The sequence below is a fragment of the Coregonus clupeaformis genome, chromosome 17 (genome assembly GCF_020615455.1).
Source record: "Coregonus clupeaformis isolate EN_2021a chromosome 17, ASM2061545v1, whole genome shotgun sequence".
Classification (NCBI taxonomy): Eukaryota; Metazoa; Chordata; class Actinopteri; order Salmoniformes; family Salmonidae; genus Coregonus; species Coregonus clupeaformis.
This window is the reverse complement of record NC_059208.1, coordinates 41,952,139-41,972,301: the sequence shown is the minus strand read 5'-3', so window position 1 is coordinate 41,972,301 and position 20,163 is coordinate 41,952,139. Positions and strand designations below refer to the sequence as shown.

At 42.4% G+C, this 20,163-nt stretch overlaps 1 protein-coding gene across 1 annotated transcript; it reads left to right on the top strand.

The window, feature by feature from the left end:
* Positions 1–4,282: 4,282 nt before the first annotated feature.
* On the top strand, positions 4,283–19,254 carry LOC121586428 (zinc finger protein 354B). Its single transcript, XM_041903101.2, has 8 exons — positions 4,283–4,912; positions 10,451–10,653; positions 11,308–11,412; positions 11,494–11,586; positions 14,462–14,572; positions 14,717–14,840; positions 16,470–17,444; positions 17,591–19,254. Exons 1-8 carry the CDS (start codon positions 4,573–4,575, stop codon positions 19,003–19,005), a joined length of 3,366 nt encoding a protein of 1,121 aa, XP_041759035.2. The 5' UTR covers positions 4,283–4,572; the 3' UTR covers positions 19,006–19,254.
* The last annotated feature ends 909 nt before the right edge of the window (positions 19,255–20,163 follow it).

The window sequence follows — 20,163 nt, the reverse complement described above, 5'->3', positions numbered from 1 at the left end:
GTAGGTGTGCCCAAACTTTTGACTGGTACTATATATATATATATATATATATAAAACACACAGATATAATTCTGAAAGTAAGACTCGTTACTTTTAAAAAGTAACTAATAATATTGAAATATTTGAAGACAGTAACTCATTTATATTACACCGTTACTCATGAATAATCTATTACTGCAATGCGTTACTATTGTACCACATTATCCCCAACACTGATCTTGATGAGCATTAGCTTGATGCTTTTCTAGCGTTAATGTCTCTTGGCTTTATTTAAGGCAGTATTAAAGGGTTTCCTGACTGACAGAACTGGACCTGTAACTTTAAGCCACACTCTAAGATGTGCATATCATCAAAAAATAATATGAAGCTAAGAAAAAGCATTTGTTTACAAAGTGACAACAACAATATAAACAACGGAGCAGTAGCCAATGTTAGTTTTTTGTTACAATGATGGATTTTGTACAAATAAAACAAGGACGTTATGTATGTGATTTTTATTTAATGGTATTTTAGAGGCATGGGTATGGCTGGTGTGGCATCTGTTTATTTTAATTAGTTAGTTTTGGCCGTGTTTCAGTCGCATTGCACAAATTATTAGACCTTTACGTCATATTAATTGGGTTCCACAAGTTGGTTAAAATGCATGAGCTGACACACACCCCAAAACGTTTGTGGAGGTTCTGACTAATGGAGGGTAAATTACAAAAATATAATAAGAAAGTTGCACACTAAAGATGCTCTCAACATTTTAATGGGTACACCTAACCAATGTTGTTCTGGATGCAATTAAAGACTTTAAGTCCGGGAAAACTCCAGGGTTGGATGGCATACCAGTCGAGGTATACCAAACCTTTTTTGATATACGCAGAGGACCGTTATTAGCATGTTTGAACTACTCCTATGTAAATGGTAGGTTATCAGACTCTCAAGAAGAAGGTCTGATCTCATTATTACTGAAACAGGATACAAGTGGAAAATATAAAGATCCAGTCCATTAAAAAAATTGGAGGCCCCTTACACTTCAGTATTGTGATGCAAAATGTATAGTGCATAGAATTAAAAAGGTATTGTCGGACATTATTCATTCTAATCAGACAGGTTTTTTACATGGACGATACATTGGAGATAATATAAGGCAAGTACTGAAAACAATAGAACACTATGAAAAATCTGGGAAACCAGGCCTGCTATTAATAGCAGACTTTGAAAAGGCATTTGATAAAGTATGACTGGGGTTTATATATAAATGCCTGGAGCATTTCAATTTAGGAGAATCTCTTATAAATTGGGTTAAAATCATGTATAGTAACCCTAGGTGTAAAATAGTAAATAATGGCTATTTCTCAAAGTTTTAAACTGTCAAGAGGAGTGAAACAAGGTTGTCCACTATCGGCATATCTATTTATTATGGCCATCAGATCCAACAATAATATCAAGGGATTAGAAATCCAGGGCTTAAAAACAAAGGTGTCATTGTACGCTGATGATTCATGTAAATAATGCAACAAATATTGCAACAAATATTGTGGTTAAACTCAAATATACTAATTGATACAAAATGTTTAAAAAAGGTATAATCTTTGTAAATGATATCATAGGTAGGACTGGTGAAGTTATGTCACACATGCAGCTAACAAAAACATGGAAATGTCTGCTCTACCCAAAATTACAACCAAATAATTGCAGCATTACCGCAAAAATGGAAGAGCAAAGTGGAAGGGGGAAAAAGTAAGGAACTTGTCTGTCAGCCTTGCATTAAAGAACCTAATTAGTTAAAGAAAACTGATAAATAAAGAAAGTATACCACATTTTACATTATTTTTTTACATTTCAGTCATTTAGCAGACACTCTTATCCAGAGCGACTTACAGTTAGTGAGTGCATACATTATTATTAAAAAAAATATATATATATATACTGGCCCCCCGTGGGAATCGAACCCACAACCCTGGCATTGCAAACGCCATGCTCTACCAACTGAGCTACATCCCTGCCGGCCATTCCCTCCCCTACCCTGGACGAAGCTGGGCCAATTGTGCGCCGCCCCATGGGTCTCCCGGTCATGGCCAGCTATGACAGAGCCTGGATTCGAACCACTCTGGAGGCGCCAGTTTCACTTAAGGACCAAAGGATTGACAGCCATCCCATATAGATTGCTAAATAGTTGGGAAGAGATTTTTGACGTACCGATTCCATGGCATAGTGTTTATGAACTGATACGCAAAACGACGCCGGATTCAAAACTTCGAATTTTAATTACTATATAAAAATCTTGCTACCAATAGAATGTCATTTATATGGGGGATACAATCTTCCCAGCTCTGCAGATTTTGCTGCGAAGAGACAGAATCATTAGATCATTTGTTTTGGTACTGTCCATTTGTAGCTGGTACTGTCCATTTGTCTGGCCACTCTACCATAAAGGCCTGATTGGTGGAGTGCTGCAGAGATGGTTGTCCTTCTGGAAGGTTATCCCATCTCCACAGAGGAACTCTGGAGCTCTGTCAGAGTGACCATCGACCACCGTTTTTTATTTTTTTATACATTTGCAACAATTTCTAAAAACCTGTTTTCGCTTCATCATTATGGGGTGTTGTGTGTGTAGATATATGAGGAGAAATAAACAATTTAATCAATTTTAGAATAAGACTAACGTAACAAAATGTGGAAAAAGTCAAGGGTTCTGAATACTTTCCGAATGCACTGTATACAACAATACAACCGTTTGTTAATATCAAAAGTGTCACTACCGCAACAAAATACAATTCTGTATCAATATTAACCGGTTTTGTATCAGTATTGACCGTTTCAGGTATGGCAATTTCTGCGTATTTTCCACTTTTCCAAATCAACAGATACACAATCCGAAAATCATATAATACAATCCAGAATATCCGAATGTGTATATAATTGAGAAATTATACATGTACGGTTTTGACCACATTTAGATTTTCAGAGTTTAACTCATATTCTCAAGCAAAGGCACACCTGATAAAGAATCTCAGCTAAGTGACCATAAGGTCTGTTGATCCTCTTAAAGGGCCAGTGCAGTCCAAAACATGATTTTCCTGTGATTTATATATACTGTATATGTTTTTACACTGAGGTTGGAATAATACTGAAATTGTGAAAATTATGATAATGCCCTTTTAGTGTAAGAGCTTTTTAAAAAGGCCGCCTGAAATTTCTGGTTGTTTTGCAAGGCAGGGGGTTTGGACCACCTGGCGACATCACCAGATGGTATAAGTTAATAGACCAATAACAAAGAGAGTTTGCCCTGCCAATAATAGCTATATATCAGGTTACATGTCCCTCCCATTAGGCTCCTCCAATTCTACACAAGAATGGAGCTATAAACAGGGAGCATCAGTTCCAGATCGATGTGCAGTGAGGTACGAGGTAGATATGTACATGAAGGCAGGGTAAAGTGACTAGGCATCAGGATAGATGATAATACGAGTAAAATAAAGAACAGAGTAGCAGCAGCAAATTAGTGTAATGTGTGTTTGTGTGTGCATATGTAGTGTGTGAATGTGTGTGGGAGTGTCAATGTAGTGTGTATATATAGTCTAGTGAGTCTGCATAGGGTCAGTGCAAGATAGGCAGTGCAGATAGTATGGGTACCATTAATTGACTATATAGCAGTATGGCTATTTAGCAGTATTATTTACATTTACATCATTTATCAGACCCTCTTATCCAGAGCGACTTACAAATTGGAGTTATGGCTTGGGATTAGAAGTCATCTTGGATAGAAGTTGTCTTGGAGCCTGTTGGCGCCAAGAGCCGATGCTCCGGGACCATAGCCGCAGGAAGTAGTTTGGTGGTGCTGCAATTTTTTGTTGTTGCCTACACCACAGATTACTATATAGGTCTGCTAATACAGGACTAGTAAAGGCCCAGTGCACTACTGCAGCACCCTCAGCACCCCTACTTCCTGCGGCTATGTGCCGGAAGGTAGCAGAGTGAACAGTCTTTGGCATGGGTGGAGTCTGGCAATTTTTCGGGCCTCCCTCTGACACCGCCTGATATAGAGGTCCTGGATGGCGGGGAGCTCGGCCCCAGTGACGCACCTCTGTGTCAAGGTTTTCGAAAGGCACTCCTTCAGATAAGTTTTCAAAGTACATAATAAACAAAATGTAGAGCAGAAGTGTTTCTCTGTAAGGTGGAATACGGAATTATGTCAGACATCACCTGTTCTATAGAATACATTTACTATGATTGATGTGCTTTTAATTTGATTGTATTGATAACATCTACTGGGCTGTTTTACAGATAAACGGTCATCAAATGCTGTCCTTCGGCAAGTTCGTTTGAATTCCTTTCGTTCTATTTCCTAACATCTTTCGATATAGCGATATTCAGTTACGCAGGACGACTTCAAAGAAGACCACCTGGAACTCGACCATAGTTCCTTGTAGATGACGTCATGATTGGAACTAGCCCACCACTTTGTTTGGTCGACCAAAGGTATTGAATTTAGCTCTTACCACTCATATATTAACCATGTACTATCTAATTTACTAGCTGCTGTAGGCTACTATCAACAAAACTAGATCAACATTATCGACAATGGCATTGGCAGACGATGTCGGATGGCTATGGTCCCCGGAGGAGACAAAGGCGCTGATCTCGGTATGGTCAGACGAACAGATTCTTCTGAAAATGGAGCAAACGTGTAGAAACAAACATGTTTACAGGGAAATTTCGGAGCGGCTAAATGACCTTGGTGTCAAACGGACGTGGAAGCAGTGCCAAAATAAAATGAAGGCCTTGAAGTATAGATACGGACAAACACGCAGAGACCCATGCAATAGTGACCGAACGACCTGTCCATTCTTTTCTGAACTGGACGAATTTCTCGCTGCCATGCCTGATATGACGGAGTCCAAGGAAACTGGCGATGCGGAAGGTAAGCAAAGGTTAAATGTGTAGTTTTCAGTGGCACACCATCATAGCTAATTGTTTTCTTGAACTATGGATAACAATGACAAAAAAAAAATAGATACGGCTAAAATATGGAGTAATATTATTTTATATTTCTCAAGATCTTCAAGAGTTGTATTATCGCTGTGTACGTGTCTGAATTAAAGTGTGTGAGCAATGTCACAATTTAGGCCAGTATTTCTGGCGTAATGATGATGGAACATAGCTAGTTGGTTTTTGATCGTTTTATAGCATAGAAAATACATGTCCATTGGTTAGAATGGAAATTGGTCCGCAGCCTTTCCCAACACCCCAGACGCACACGTTAAGGGTCCAACGCAGCCGTTTAAAAAAATCTAAATATCAAATCATTTCTGGGTAACCATTAAGTACCTTACCACAGATGTAACAACGAGACAGATATTTGACCAGATATGTAAATGTTAAGCATCTGCTTGGCGTTTCCACTCACTACCAAATATACTTTCTGAATGCACAGTTTTTCCCCCTCAAAGTAGCTATCAGCAAGTTCAGAGCTAGTAAGGGGGGAAATATATCAAACTAAGGTGGGGGAGGGTGCTGTGGGATTATTTAAAATAACATTTGAAACCCTACCTCTTCAAAGAGTTTCGGAAGATGGGCAGGGACTCTGCTGTCCTAGCTTCAGGGGGAAGCTGGTTCCATCATTGGGGTGCCAGGACTAGGGTTTCCATTAGCCGGTAATAGCCGGCTTTTGCCCCCCATTGCAAAATAATGCATTTTAGCCAATTAATTGATTGAAATTTCATAGAATTCTACTACACTTTATGTGACTGGTGAAATTAGCAGAATATTTTTTAATACAACAAATACTACAGGGTAGCCTACTCTGCTGACACTGACAAACAGATCAATAAAAACGACTGTCTGATCCATATTAGGCCTGTGAAAAGGGGAGAAACAAATACAATATGAGGTACATCTAACCTGGAGGTGGAAATGTACTGTCGAAAAGCAAACAAAAGTGCCACTGACCCAATGAAAAAGACGGTGAATATGCACACTCACTGAGGATATGGCCGATGTTCTCCGCTGGTACCAATAAGATAAGGCTACTTTTCAGCTCAATTAAGTTGAGGATTTTCATAACTAAAAGACAGATTGGAGTCTTTTCATTGTCATCTCTTTACAGCAATAAAAGCCATTTGTTTTCCAAAGAGTTTTTCCGCGATTGTATTTTTAAATAATGCAATATGCCTGGCTGGGTCTCTGCTTTTCACCTGACAGTCACAACTCTACAATCAATTTCTGTCATTCTGAGAACAGTGGGTCGACGCCCTAATCATTTAACGCAACCAATGCATATAGGTGTGGCAAATTTCTTAAATGTCCAGTAAATTAAAATGCTGCCAGTCAAATGTCCGGCGCCACATTTTCCTAACAGAAACCCTGGCCAGGACACAGCGGGAGCTGCACTCCAGTAGGGGTGGGAGGGCCAAGAGACCAGAGGTGGCTGAACGGAGTGCTCGGGTTGGGGTGTAAAGTTTGAGCATACCCTGAAGTTAGGGAGGGGCAGTTCCTCTTGCTGCTCCGTAGGAAAGTATCATGGTCTTGTAGTGGATGTGAGCTTCGTCTGGAAGCCAGTGGAGTGTGCGGAGGAGCGGGGTGACATGGGAGAACTTGGGAAGGTTAAACACCAGGCGGGCTGCAGCGTTCTGGATAAGTTGCAGGGGTTTGATGGCACAAGCGGGGAGCCCAGCCAACAGCGAGTTGCAGTAGTCCAGATGGGAGATAACAAGTGCCTGGATTAGGACCTGCATCGCTTCCTGTGTGAGGTAGGGTAGTACTCTACGGATGTTGTAGAGCATGAACCTGCAGGAGCAAGTTACTGCTTTGATGTTTGCAGAGAATGACAGGGTGTTGTCCAAGTTCTTTGCACTCTGGGAGGGGGACACTGTGGAGTTGTCAACCGTGATGGAGTGGTCTTGAAGAGGCCTTCCCCAGGAGGAAGAGCAGCTCCGTCTTGTTGAGATTGAGGTCGGTGGCCGACATCCAAGCTGAGATATCTGCCAGGCACGCAGAGATGCGTGTCGCCACCTGGGTGTCAGAAGGGGGGAAAGAAAAAAGTAGTGTCATCCGCATAGCAATGATAGGAGAGACCATGTGAGGATATGATGGAGCCGAGTGACTTGGTGTATAGAGAGAAAAGGAGAGGGTCTAGAACCAAGCCCTGGTCACCTGGTAGGAGCGGTCTGCCATATAGGATGCAATCGGAGAGTGTGCAGAGCCTGAGACGCTCAGCCCTGAGAGGGTGGAGAGGAGGATCTGGTGGTTCACAGTGTCGAAGTCAGCGGATAGATCTAGGAGGATGAGAACAGAGGAGAGAGAGTCAGCTTTGGCAGTGCGGAGAGCCTCCGTGACGCAGAGCAGTCTTGGTTGAGTGACCCGTCGCAGTATTATTCCAACCTCATAGTGCGGAAATTAAACATTAAGAACACCTGCTCTTTCCATGACATAGACTGACCAGGTGAAAGCTTAATGATGTCACTTGTTTAATGCACTTTTTTTGTTTAAGCTTTGAGACAATTGAGACATGGATTGTGTATGTGGGCCATTCAGAGAGTGAATGGGCAAGACAAAAGATTTAAGTGCCATTGAACGGGGTATGCTAGTAGGTGCCAGGCGCACCGGTTTGTGTCAAGAACTGCAACACTGCTGGGTTTTTCACACTTAACCTTTTTCCTTGTGTATCAAGAATGGTCCACCAATATTATGAAGGTGTTCCTAATGTTTAGTATATTCAGTGTATATATACTGAACAAAAATATAAATGCAACATGCAACAATTTTACTGAGTTAGAGTTCATATAAGGAAATCAGTCGATAGAAAAGAAAAAAAAGAAATAGGCCCTAATCTATGTATTTCACATGACTGGGCATAGGCCCACCCACTGGGGATCCAGGCCCAGCCAATCAGAATGAGTTTTTCCCCACAAAAGGGCTTTATTACAGACAGAAGTACTCCTCAGTTTCATCAGCTGTCTGGGTGGCTGGTCTCAGATGATCCCGCAGGTGAAGAAGACACGGATGTGGAGGTCCTGGGCTGGCGTGGTTACACGTGGTCTGCGGTTGTGAGGCCGGTTGGAAGTACTGCCAAACAGTCCAATTAACATCCAATTCTCTTGCAACAGCTCTGGTGGACATTCCTGCAGTCAGCATGCCAATTGCATGCTCCCTCAAAACTTGAGACATCTGTGGCATTGTGTTTCTTTCAGCTCATGAAACATGGGACCCACACTTTACATGTTGCGTTTTATATTTTTCTTCAGTATATAAAACATAGGAAAATCAAATTTTTTGACTGCACTGGGCCTTGGCACAGGGTGCAGCGCCTCTGGATTGAGAGCAGTTGCTCAAGAACACAACAGCAGGGCCCGCTTTTTGAAAACTTCAGTTTCAGAAATCAGATTGAATTAAATGTTGGGTATTTCAAAACAGAAAATGTTGAATCTGATCCTCGGAATAGGGATTCGTATTTGATAATCCAATCTGACCTTTTATTCAGGGTTAAATGTTGTTTTTGCGTTTTGAAAAACGCAAAGGCTATGATTAGGATTGTTTTGATGCCGATAATCTTGATCCCACTGGAAGGGTGGATACAGGATGGATTTAGAAAGTTGAAAGGCACCACAAGCATGATATTTTCAATGAAACTAAGGTGGGGAAGTTTAAAAAACGTTCTTACATCTTAAAACCAAAGCTTCATTATGTTAAATTGACTGCAGTATATAGTGCCGTTGGAAAGTATTCAGACCCTTGACTTTTTCCACATTTTGTTACGTTACAACCATATTCTAAAATTGATTCAATTTTTTCCCTCATCAATCTACACACAATAGCCCATAATGACAAAGCAAAAACAGGTTTTTAGAAAATTTTGCTAATTTATTCAAAATAAAAAACTGATATCACATTTACATAAGTATTCAGATCCTTTACTCAGTACTTTGTTGAAGCACCTTTGGCAGCGATTACAGCCTCAAGTCTTCTTGGTATGACGCTACAAGCTTGGCACTCCTGTATTTGGGGAGTTTCTCCCATTCTTCTCTGCAGATCCTCTCAAGCTCTGTCAGGTTGGATGGGGAATGTCTGGGCTCTGGTTGGGCCACTCAAGGACATTCATAGACTTGTCCCGAATCCACTCCTGCGTTGTCTTGGCAGTGTGCTTAGGGTCGTTGTCCTGTTGGAAGGTGAACCGTCACCCCAGTCGGAGGTCCTGAGTGCTCTGGAGCAGGTTTTCATCAAAGATCTCTCTGTACTTTGCTCCGTTCATCTTTCCCTCGATCCTGACCAAAGACTTCAATCTTGGATTCATCATACCAGAGAATCTTGTTTCTCATGGTCTGAGAGTCTTTAGGTGCCTTTTGGCAAACTCCAAGCAGGCTGTCATGTGCCTTTTACTGAGGAGTGGCTTCCGTCTGGCCACTCTACCATAAAGGCCTGATTGGTGGAGTGCTGCAGAGATGGTTGTCCTTCTGGAAGGTTCTCCCATCTCCACAGAGGAACTCTGGAGCTCTGTCAGAGTGACCATCGGTTCTTGGTCACCTCCCTTACCAAGGCCCTTCTCCCCCGATTGCTCAGTTTGGCCGGGCGGCCAGCTCCAGGAAGAGTCTTGGTGGTTCCAAACTTCTTCCATTTAAGAATAATGGAGGCCACTGTGTTCTTGGGGACCTTCAATGTTGCAGACATTTTTTGGTACCCTTCCCCAAATATGTGCCTCGACACAATCCTGTCTCGGAGCTCTACGGACAATTCCTTCGCCTCATGGCTTGGTTTTTGCTCTGACATGCACTGTCAACTGTGGTACTTTATATAGACAGGTGTATGCCTTTCCAAATCATGTCCAATCAATATAATATACCACAGGTGGACTCCAATCAAGTTGTAGAAACATCTCAAGGGTGATCAATGGAAACAGGATGCACTTGAGCTCAATTTCGAGTCTCATAGCAAAGGGTCTGATTACTAATGTAAATCAGTTTTTTATTTGTAATAAATTTGCTAACATGTCTAAACTGTTTTCTCTTTGTTTATATGGGGTATTGTGTGTAGATTGTGGAGGAGTTTTGATTTTAAAAAATAAATCAGTTTAGAATAAGGCTGTAACGTAACAACATTTGGAAAAAGTCAAGGGGTTGGAATACTTTCCGAAGGCACTGTAGGTACAGTATGTGGTCAGTTGTTATATTGAGAAGTGTCAGATAAAGGCATGTGCTTACTTGTGAAATGTGAAATGCAGGCTCTAGTTTAATAAAATCTTAGTTACCTATATTCATGTAGGCTCAAGTCTGTTTCACTATGAAAGTGTAGAAGTAGTTAGGCTACATAACATGTCCAGTAGATGGTCAATCTCTAGGCTACTGCCACCCACATTTAGCTACCCAGTAACAAAACATCACCATTACGTGTGAGATCTGATCATCTGTATACTGCAATTTCAAAAAGTGTGACCTGGAACAGAACCAAAGATTTTCTTTCCTACCAGGTCGTCCTCTTCCTCTGTCTTCTCTGCGTCTTTTGGTTCCTCCACTGCGGCTGGTGTCTGCAGCTCTGTGGCAAGTTGTTCAGCGGAGAGACACAATGGACTACGGGTTGGTGGAGGAGTTTGTAACCACTGTGTTGGAGATAATCCCTGATCTGATGAGTTACAGAGAGAAAGTCCAACTCATCATGGGGCTGCGAGCACAGGTGAGAAATTAAGAGGGGTATGATTGAGGTAGAAAGTTGGGTGACATTGTGTTGTCAAAATTCCCTACAGACTGAAATCGATGTTTGATGTTATATTTCACACACCATGATCATTGTTTCAGCCTCTACAGTAAGGGCCCCTACAACTATACCATGTTTTTGGTACTAAGTGGAGCTATGCCATATAACTGATTTACAATGGGTTTTGCAGGAGGTGGGGCAGGTTGCGCTAGTCCCACATGGCCAATCATATTAGCTGCACACTCTGATCACGCCCTCTGTTGTCAAGGTCTGGATGGATAGGTGCAGGAGAAGGACTAGTCAGATAAAGTGCATTATTTAGCCAAAAGTGAAACGTTTTATTATCAAATGACAACATTAATTGTTGCAAGACACTAAACAGAAGTTTTCTATGCCGTATTGTTTTGACGTCGAATTAGTTTATATTTAGCTCTCACGTTAGATGCCCATGATATCCAAACAGCTATGGTCTTCTCAATGCAAATAAGCGCCCTTTGGGCGTAGCCAATATGGCGAGGGAGTGACATGGCTTCCCTTAATACAGGCTTTGGCTGTACTAACGTTCCTATACCGTACTCACTGCCAGATTGGTTTGTATCCAAAATGTTTGTGTTACCTGTTTGTTGTTGACAGTTGGTTCTGGAGTTGTGTCGCTCTGATCATTCAGCTGACCTGGAGACCATCCAGCCACACCTGAGCAAGATGAGGACCTGCATCATCACTCATAGAGAACGGGAGGTGAGTGCCACTCGGTGATCAAGACTTGTAACTCTGCTGGCTAGGTTCATTTACTAACTGTGTTATGTATACTTGCTGTAGATAGATCCACAGGTCGAGGCATCAGAGTCAAACTTCTTGGAACTTGTCCAAACTCTTCTAGATGACCCAATTGAGAGGGAACACTTCTTCCAGGTTGGTGTGAGAACAATATTTCTGCTAAACTGACATTTAAATCAAGGAGGTAAACTGAACAGCAGTGTGTGTGTGCACAATCTGGTCCTCATTCTGAATGGTGTGGCTGTTGAACAAGTTGAGGAGACTAAATGACTTGGTGGTACCTTAGATTGTAAACTGTCATGGTCAAAACATATAGATTCAATGGTTGTAAAGATGGGGAGAGGTATGTCCATAATAAAGAGATGCTCTGCTTTTTTGACACCACACTCCAAAAAGCAAGTCCTGCAGGCTCTAGTTTTGTCTTATCTTGATTACTGTCCAGTCATATGGTCAAGTGCTGCAAATACATACCTAGTTAAGCTGCAGCTGGACCAGAACAGAGTGGCATGTCTTGCTCTGCATTGTAATCAGAGGGCTAATATTAATAGCATGCATGCCAGTCTCTCTTGGCTAAGAGTTGAGGAGAGACTGACTGCATCACTTCTTCTTTTTATAAGAAGCATTAATGTGTTGAAAATTCCAAATAGTTAGCATAGTCATCTTACACACAGCTCTGACACAAACACAGTTACCCCACCAGACATGCCACCAGTGGTCTTTTCAAAGTCCCCAAATACAGAACAAATTCAAGAAGGCGTACAGTATTATATAGAGCCATTATTGCATGGAACTCCCTTCCATCTCATATTGCTCAAATGAACAGCAAACCTGGTTTAAAAAAAACGGATAAAGCAACACCTCACGGCACAACGCCTCTCCCCTATTTGACCTAGATATTTTGTGTGTATGTATTGATATGTAGGCTATGTGTGCCATTTTAAAATATATGTAGTTCTGTCCTTGAGCTGTTCTTGTCTATTAATGTTCTGTATTATGTCATGTTTTGTGTGGACCCCAGGAAGAGTAGCTGCTGCTTTCGCAACAGCTAATGGTGATCCTAATAAAATACCAAAAATGATATTCCTTTGAAATCCTCATAACTGACACATCAGTACTACTGGACCTCAACTTGTATGCATTAGCTAATATTGAGTTGATGTATAGCTACAGTGCATTCGGAAAGTATTCAGACCCCTTGACAAAGCAAAAACAGGTTTTTCAAAAATGTTGCATATGTATAAATTACATCTGAAATATTACATTTACATAAGTATTCAGACCCTTTACTCAGTACTTTGTTGAAGCACCTTTGGCAGCGATTACAGCCTTGAGTCTTCTTGGGTATGATGCTACAAGCTTGGCACACCTGGAACTTTCTCCCATTCTTCTCTGCAGATCCTCTCAATCTCTTTCAGGTCTCTCCAGAGATGTTCGATCGGGTTCAACTCTGGGCTGTGGCTGGGCCACCCAAGGACATTCAGAGACTTAATAATAATAATATGCCATTTAGCAGACATTTTTATCCAAAGCAACTTACAGTCACGTGTGCATACATTTTTACGTATGGGTGGTCCCGGGGATCGAACCCACTACACTGGCATTACAAGCGCCATGCTCTACCAATTGAGCTACAGAGGACTTGTCCCGAAGCCACTCCTGCGTTGTCTTTGCTGTGTGCTTAGGGTTGTTGTCCTGTTGGAAGGTGAACCTTCGCCCCAGTCTGAGGTCCTGAGCGCTCTGGAGCAGGTTTTGCCACCACCATGCTTCACCGTAGGGATGGTGCCAGGTTTCCTCCAGACATGACGCTTGACATTCAGGCCAAAGAGTTCAATCTTGGTTTCATCAGACCAGAGAATCTTGTTTCTCATGGTCTGAGGGTCCTTTAGGTGCTTTTTGGCAAACTCCAAGCGGGCCGTCTGGCCACTCTACCATAAAGGCCTGATTGGTGGAGTGCTGCAGAGATGGTTGTCCTTCTGGAAGGTCCCCCATCTCCACAGAGGAACTCTGGAGCTCTGTCAGAGTGACCATCGGGTTCTTGGTCACCTCCCTGACCAAGGCCCTTCTCCCTCGATTGCTCAGTTTGGCCCGGGCGGCCAGCTCTAGGAAGAGTCTTGGTGGTTCCAGACTTCTTCCATTTATGAATGATGGAGGCCACTGTGTTCTTGGGGACCTTCAATGCAGCATCAATTTGTTGGTACCCTTCCCCAGATCTGTGTCTCGACATAGTCCTGTCTTGAAGCTCTACGGACAATTCCTTTGACCTCATGGCTTTGTTTTTTCTGACATGCACTGTCAACTGTGGGACCTTATATAGACCGGTGTGTGCCTTTCCAAATCATGTCCAATCAATTGAATTTACCACAGGTGGACTACAATCAAGTTGTAGAAACAGCTCAAGGATGATCAATGGAAACAGGATGCACCTGAACTCAATTTCGAGTCTCATAGCAAAGGGTCTGAATACTTCTGTAAATAAGGTATTTCTGTTTTTCCAAATTTTCAAAAAACCTGTTTTCGTTTTGTCATAATGGGGTATTGTGTGTAGATTGATGAGGAAAATGTTTTATTTAATCAATTTTAGAATAAGGCTGTAACGTAACAAAATGTGGGGAATGGGTCTGAATACTTTCAGAATGCACTGTACTAATAAAAAAAAAAAACATTTTTAGTAATTTAGCAGACGCTCTTATCCAGAGCGACTTACAGTTAGTGAGTGCATACATTATTTATTTTGATTTTGATTTTACTTTTTTTCATACTGGCCCCCCGTGGGAATCAAACCCACAACCCTGGCGTTGCAAACGCCATGCTCTACCAACTGAGCTACATCCCTGCCGGCCATTCCCTCCCCTACCCTGGACGACGCTGGGCCAATTGTGCGCCGCCCCATGGGTCTCCCGATCGCGGCCGGCTACGACAAAGCCACTCGGTGTCAATAGGATGCCTCACTCAATTAAGAATGCATTCATTTAATCTGTTGTACACCACTCAAATGCAATGTGTCTTCTAGGAAGTTTTTCCAGAAGAATTCGGCCCCATGTATGACACAGCACTGCAGACTCTGATGTGGGAGTTCCTCTCCAGGCTGGAGAAGCTGCTTCCAACACCAACATTTCAACAGGTAGGTGCAATTTGGGAAGAGACAATAGTGGCAGCCTTGGCCTATTTGAATTGATGTTGTCATATTGCTGAGTCTACCATAGCTTACTGTTGCGATTTGGTCAATTGGATTTGTTGCATATTTAAAAACACCTCCCCTTCTCAGACTGCATCATGGCTCAGACCTGCCCACTCTATGCTGAAGGAGTGTGCACAGTCTGTGACTCAACCTCAGCCTTTGAAGACCCTTCTCCAGCACCACAGATGCCATGACCATTTGTTCACTAATGGTAGGCTTTTTTACAGCTCTGTTTTCATCCAGTGGAAAATAAAAGTTGTATTACATTTAAACCATGTTTGTAACCACCTGCAAGAGACTAAACAGGCCTGCTACACTGGACGTGTAACTTTTGCAGAGATTCTCCCATTGTTTGAAAGGAAACCTGGGCATAAGCAGCGAGGGCTATGGGTGAATTTACGCTCTGTTTCTATTTTCAAGATATCGATTTGGTAAAGACCTGAGGGATAGTGCTGGAAAGATTTAATCGCTCATATTTCTGAACAGAGTTATGGATGCAAGGACTGACCATCCATGATACCAAAATTATAGTTTTAACCATGTTTTGAGGCTATACAGTGTTTTACAATTATGTTGTTTACAAACAATGGAGTAAAACAAGCTTATATTTAGTTCTGATGGGGTACGACAGTTGAACTAAGCTCATGGGACATTTCTGAGTTATATTCTTCAGGATACAACTGATATCCAGTTTCCTGAGTCTAAGGAAACTGGCAAGGTTTCAGATGCAGAAGTCAAGTCCTCATAACCAGGTGGCGAATCGCATCTCTGCATGTCTGGCAGACATATCAGTATGGATGACGGATCACCACCTCAAGCTGAACCCTGGCAAGACGGAGCTGCTCTTCCTCCCGGGGAAGGACTGCCCGTTCCATGATCTCGCCATCACGGTTGACAACTCCGCTGTGTCCTCCTCCCAGAGTGCGAAGAGCCTAGGCGTGACCCTGGACAATACCCTGTCGTTCTCCGCCAACATCAAGGCGGTGACCCGCTCCTGCAGGTTCATGCTCTACAACATTCGGAGAGTACGACCCTGCCTTACACAAGAAGCGGCACAGGTCCTAATCCAGGCACTTGTCATCTCCCGTCTGGACTACTGCAACTCGCTGTTGGCTGGCCTCCCTGCCTGTGCCATTAAACCCCTACAACTCATCCAGAATGCCGCAGCCCGTCTGGTGTTCAACCTTCCCAAGTTCTCTCACGTCACCCCCTCCTCCGCACACTCCACTGGCTTCCAGTTGAAGCTCGCATCCGCTACAAGACCATGGTGCTTGCCTATGGAGCAGTGAGGGGAACGGCACCTCTGTACCTTCAGGCTCTGATCAGTCCCTACACCCAAACGAGGGCATTGCGTTCATCCACCTCTGGCCTGCTGGCTCCCTTCCTCTGCGGAAGCATAGCTCCCGCTCAGCCCAGTCAAAACTGTTCGCTGCTCTGGCACCCCAATGGTGGAACAAGCTCCCTCACGACGCCAGGACAGCGGAGTCACTCACCACCTTCCGGAGACATTTGAAACCCCACCTCTTTAAGGAATACCTGGGATAGGATAAAGTAATCCGTCTAACCCCCCCAAATTGTAAAGTGGTTATCCCACTGGCTATAGGGTGAACGTACCAATTTGTGAGTCGCTCTGGCTAAGAGCGTCTGCTAAATGACGTTAATGTGCCCTTGAGCAAGGCACTTGACCCTAATTGCTCCTGTAAGTCGCTCTGGTTAAGAGCGTCTGCTAAATGACTAAAATGTAATGTAAATGTATAATAAGGAATTTAAAGGTTTAAAAAAATATGTAGCATTTATGAGAAGAAAACATTTTATTGTTCTCTCTTTTCCACTGTTTCAGCTCATTCTTCTTGTGCCGATGATCGCATCCTCTCTTCACTGTATCACACGCTCTCAGAGAGGGTGGAAATGGACATTGATGAAGCACGCTCACATAGCCAGTCTATAGCCACATGTGCACCCAGAAATGAAAGGGACACTTTGATAGAGCAAGATAATGCAGAGAAGGAGCGGGGGATGAGTTTGGACACGGTTAAGAAGGCAGTGGAAATGATGGATAGAAGGACAGAGGAATGGGGAGAGAACAACTATGAGGAGAGACTGCAACATCAGTTGGCTTATGATGTTTTACAGGTAGAGATTGTAGATGGAGAAGACATGTCCTCAACGTCATTGACAACAGCCGACAATGTCGGAGGGACCTGGTCCCCAAAGGAAACAGAAGCGCTAATCTCTGTATGGTCAAACAAACAGATTCTTCAGGAGATGGAACGAAGTTATAGAAAAAAACATGTGTATAGCGAAATTTCAAAGCAGATGAAGGACCTTGGCGTCAAAAGGACTTGGAAGCAGTGTCAAACAAAGATAAAGGACATGAAGTTCAGCTACAGACAAACACTGAGGAACCCAAGCAGTAGTGGCCGAGTGACCTGTCCATTCTTTTCTGAACTGCACACATTTCTTGCCGCCACACCTGATACAACTGATATCCAGTTTCCTGAGTCTAAGGAAACTGGCAAGGTTTCAGATGCAGAAGTCAAGTCCTCAGATCAGGATGAAGGGCCTTCTGTGGATGTCAAGTTAGAGAATCTACATGAGGAAATGGCTTCCAGAAAAGAGACACACAAGACACTCACCGGAGAGCAAACAGAAGGGAGGAAATTGGATGAGGCTTTTCACAGCCCTCAATGTCACAGCAGAATGAAAATCAGAAGAATATCCCACCGTTGCGAACAGATGGTTGAAGACAAGTCAGATTTGGACCTTCAGCCCGTAGTGCTGTTGACACCACTTGATGAAACCCTTCTGATGACAGGTGAGTAAAACATTTGATATATTACTTAAAACAATATATTAATTTATGGATCTGTGTAGAAAATGTATTCCGAGTCTCAAGTTAGGGGTGAGTGACTGTATCCTCTGTATCCTTTAACAATGGTACTTCTCTCCTCTCAACACCAGGTGGTGCTCCTCGTCCTGTTTCCCATACCACAGGGCAGTCTTCTAAAAGAAGCAAACGTGCCAAAATATGCTCCTTATGTGGGAAGAGTTTTGTTGAAGCAAAAGATTTGACAACACACATGAGAACTCACACTGAACAGAGCCCTCACCAGTGCACCCAGTGTGGGGAAGGCTTTGAACATCAGGACGACTTACAAAAACATCAGCAGAATGAGTGTGATGAGATGATGAACCAACAGGAGGCCAATGAACACCAGCATGGAAAGGACAGGATCTCAGGACAATCCAGTAATGCAAGTAGTGATCCCAAAACATGCCATCTATGCCATAAGACTTTTGAATTTCAATATGTGTTGAAAGATCGTCGTATTGTATTTCACAAAGGAAAAAGCCTTTATAAGTGTCCTCTGTGTATGAAGGGTTTTGGGAAAGACAGGAGTAAAAAAAGAGGTTGTCCTTCAAGTGAAGTCTTCAAAAAAAGGAGGGAGCTAGGGTCAAATGAAAACGTTGTCAGACTGAACTCGACCCGCAACAAGTGCCCTGACATCTTCAAGTGCTCCTTTTGTGAAGAGATATTTTCTCGGTGCATGGACCTGAAGAGCCACTACAGTCGTACTCATCAATTTACGGGACCATTCCCCTGCCCTTCTTGTCAGAAGACTTTTGTTTCATTAACTGAGCTGCGCTTACATCAAAGAAATGAGTCCACTCCTTACCAATGCTCTGTGTGCCAGCGATCATTCTTATCACTCGATAAGCTGACTGTTCATGAGAGAATTCACACAGGGGAAAAACCGTACCTCTGTGTTGAGTGTGGAAAAGGTTTCCGGGATGCAAAAACCCTGGAAGAACACTCTAAGATTCATGTTGAGGGAGAACTCCACACCTGCTCCCATTGTGGGAAAAGTTTCAAGAGAAAAGAGCTATTGAAACAACACATGTTAAATCACAAAGATGCTGCTTTCGTCTGCCCAGACTGTGGTAAGAAGTTTTTTCGGTTGGTATGGTTAAGAAGGCATATGTTAATGCACACTGGCGAAAGACCATTCCTCTGTGATCTCTGCGGGAAGGGTTTCAAATCTACAGTTGAATTGAGGTTACACACCCGGACACACACTGGAGAACGGCCATTCAAGTGCCCAGAATGTGAAAGAAGTTTTAAGCAGAAGTGTCATCTGCAGATGCATCGGCGGACGCACACAGGGGAGCGGCCGTATCCATGCACCGTGTGTGATAAACGCTTTTATGTCAGCAAAGATAGAAAACGACATATGCTCATCCATACTGGAGAGAAGCCGTTCAAATGTCAAGTATGTGGCATGGCTTTCAACCGTAAAGGGCATTTGAGGGTACACCAACAAACCAAGAGGTGTTCATATAGGCACACAAGTCCCCTACATAACACATCATTATAATAATAAGTGGTTTCCTGACTGTGACAGAACTGGGCCTGTTCCTTTAATCCACACTCTTAACATGTGCATACCATCAAATAATAATATGAAGCTAAGAAAAAGCATTTGTTTACAAAGTGACAACAATATAAACAATGGAGTAGTAGCCTATGTTATTTTTTGTTACAGTTATGAATTTTGTAAAAAGAAATTAACCTAAACAAGGACTTATTATGTATGTGACTGTTATTAAATTGTATTTTAAAGTTATGGGCATAGAATCTGTTTATTTGAGTTGTTAGTTAGGTCATTCCTTTATATCTTTAGGGAAGAAATGGTTTTATTCTATCAGAAAAAGGACATGTTTGACTTTCAGAAAAACATATTGGTCAAGCTCAGGCACTTAAATGTTTAGGTGCATTTTCCAACCTGTTAGGTACATAATCCTAATAGGGTCGAACATAAAGGTGGAAATGTGGAACCTAAATTAGCCATAGCTCTGTAAGGGAGCACGATAGAGGTAGCATAATGGTGAACACTTGAACAGGATGTTAACTTCTCTATCAAACTTTTTAACATTTTGAGGAATGTGAGTGGGACATATAGAATAACAACATGGGAAAAATAGATAAAACAGTGTTATATTTATTTAGGTTTGTTCCGTTGTTTTCCCACCAAAGAAATTATGACACTTCCTGAATAGAGATAAATAGTATTGGCGTCTTTTTGTAGGCACTAACTCCGCCATAGTTCGTTGGACAAAGCCTATGGGGAAATGAATGGCATCTTTGTAGAGTTTTTGGATAAACGCCGAAAATAAGGTCTGTGGTAAACACATGCTTAGGAGCTCTTATACGTTTTGTTCTATGAGATAATCTTCATCAGCTAACGTCACTTTTTGTGAATTTTGAAGCGTTTATATAATTTAAAAAAGCACAAAGGCTTTATAATTCATAAAGGTCATGTTAACTGACTGATTTTATCTCATAGAACAAAACGTGTATAAGATCTCCTGAGCCTGTGTTAACCTCAGACCTTATTATCGGCATTTATCCCAAAACCGTATTCTTTCTCCATTCATTTTCCCCCATAGAAATGGCTGAACAAACTAGACTCATTTCCGCTTTTTAGGACTAGAAGCTGGCGAGCCGTATTACAATAAACTAACAGGATGGAAAG

What these genes read in the sequence shown, in the direction of transcription:
- LOC121586428 (XM_041903101.2), top strand. Translation starts at nt 4,573, where the DNA reads ATGGCATTGGCAGACGATGTCGGATGGCTATGGTCCCCGGAGGAGACA. An exon ending in GGAAACTGGCGATGCGGAAG is followed by an intron (nt 4,913 to 10,450) that starts GTAAGCAAAGGT and finishes CTTTCCTACCAG; the next exon opens with GTCGTCCTCTTCCTCTGTCT. An exon ending in CAACACCAACATTTCAACAG is followed by an intron (nt 14,573 to 14,716) that starts GTAGGTGCAATT and finishes TCCCCTTCTCAG; the next exon opens with ACTGCATCATGGCTCAGACC.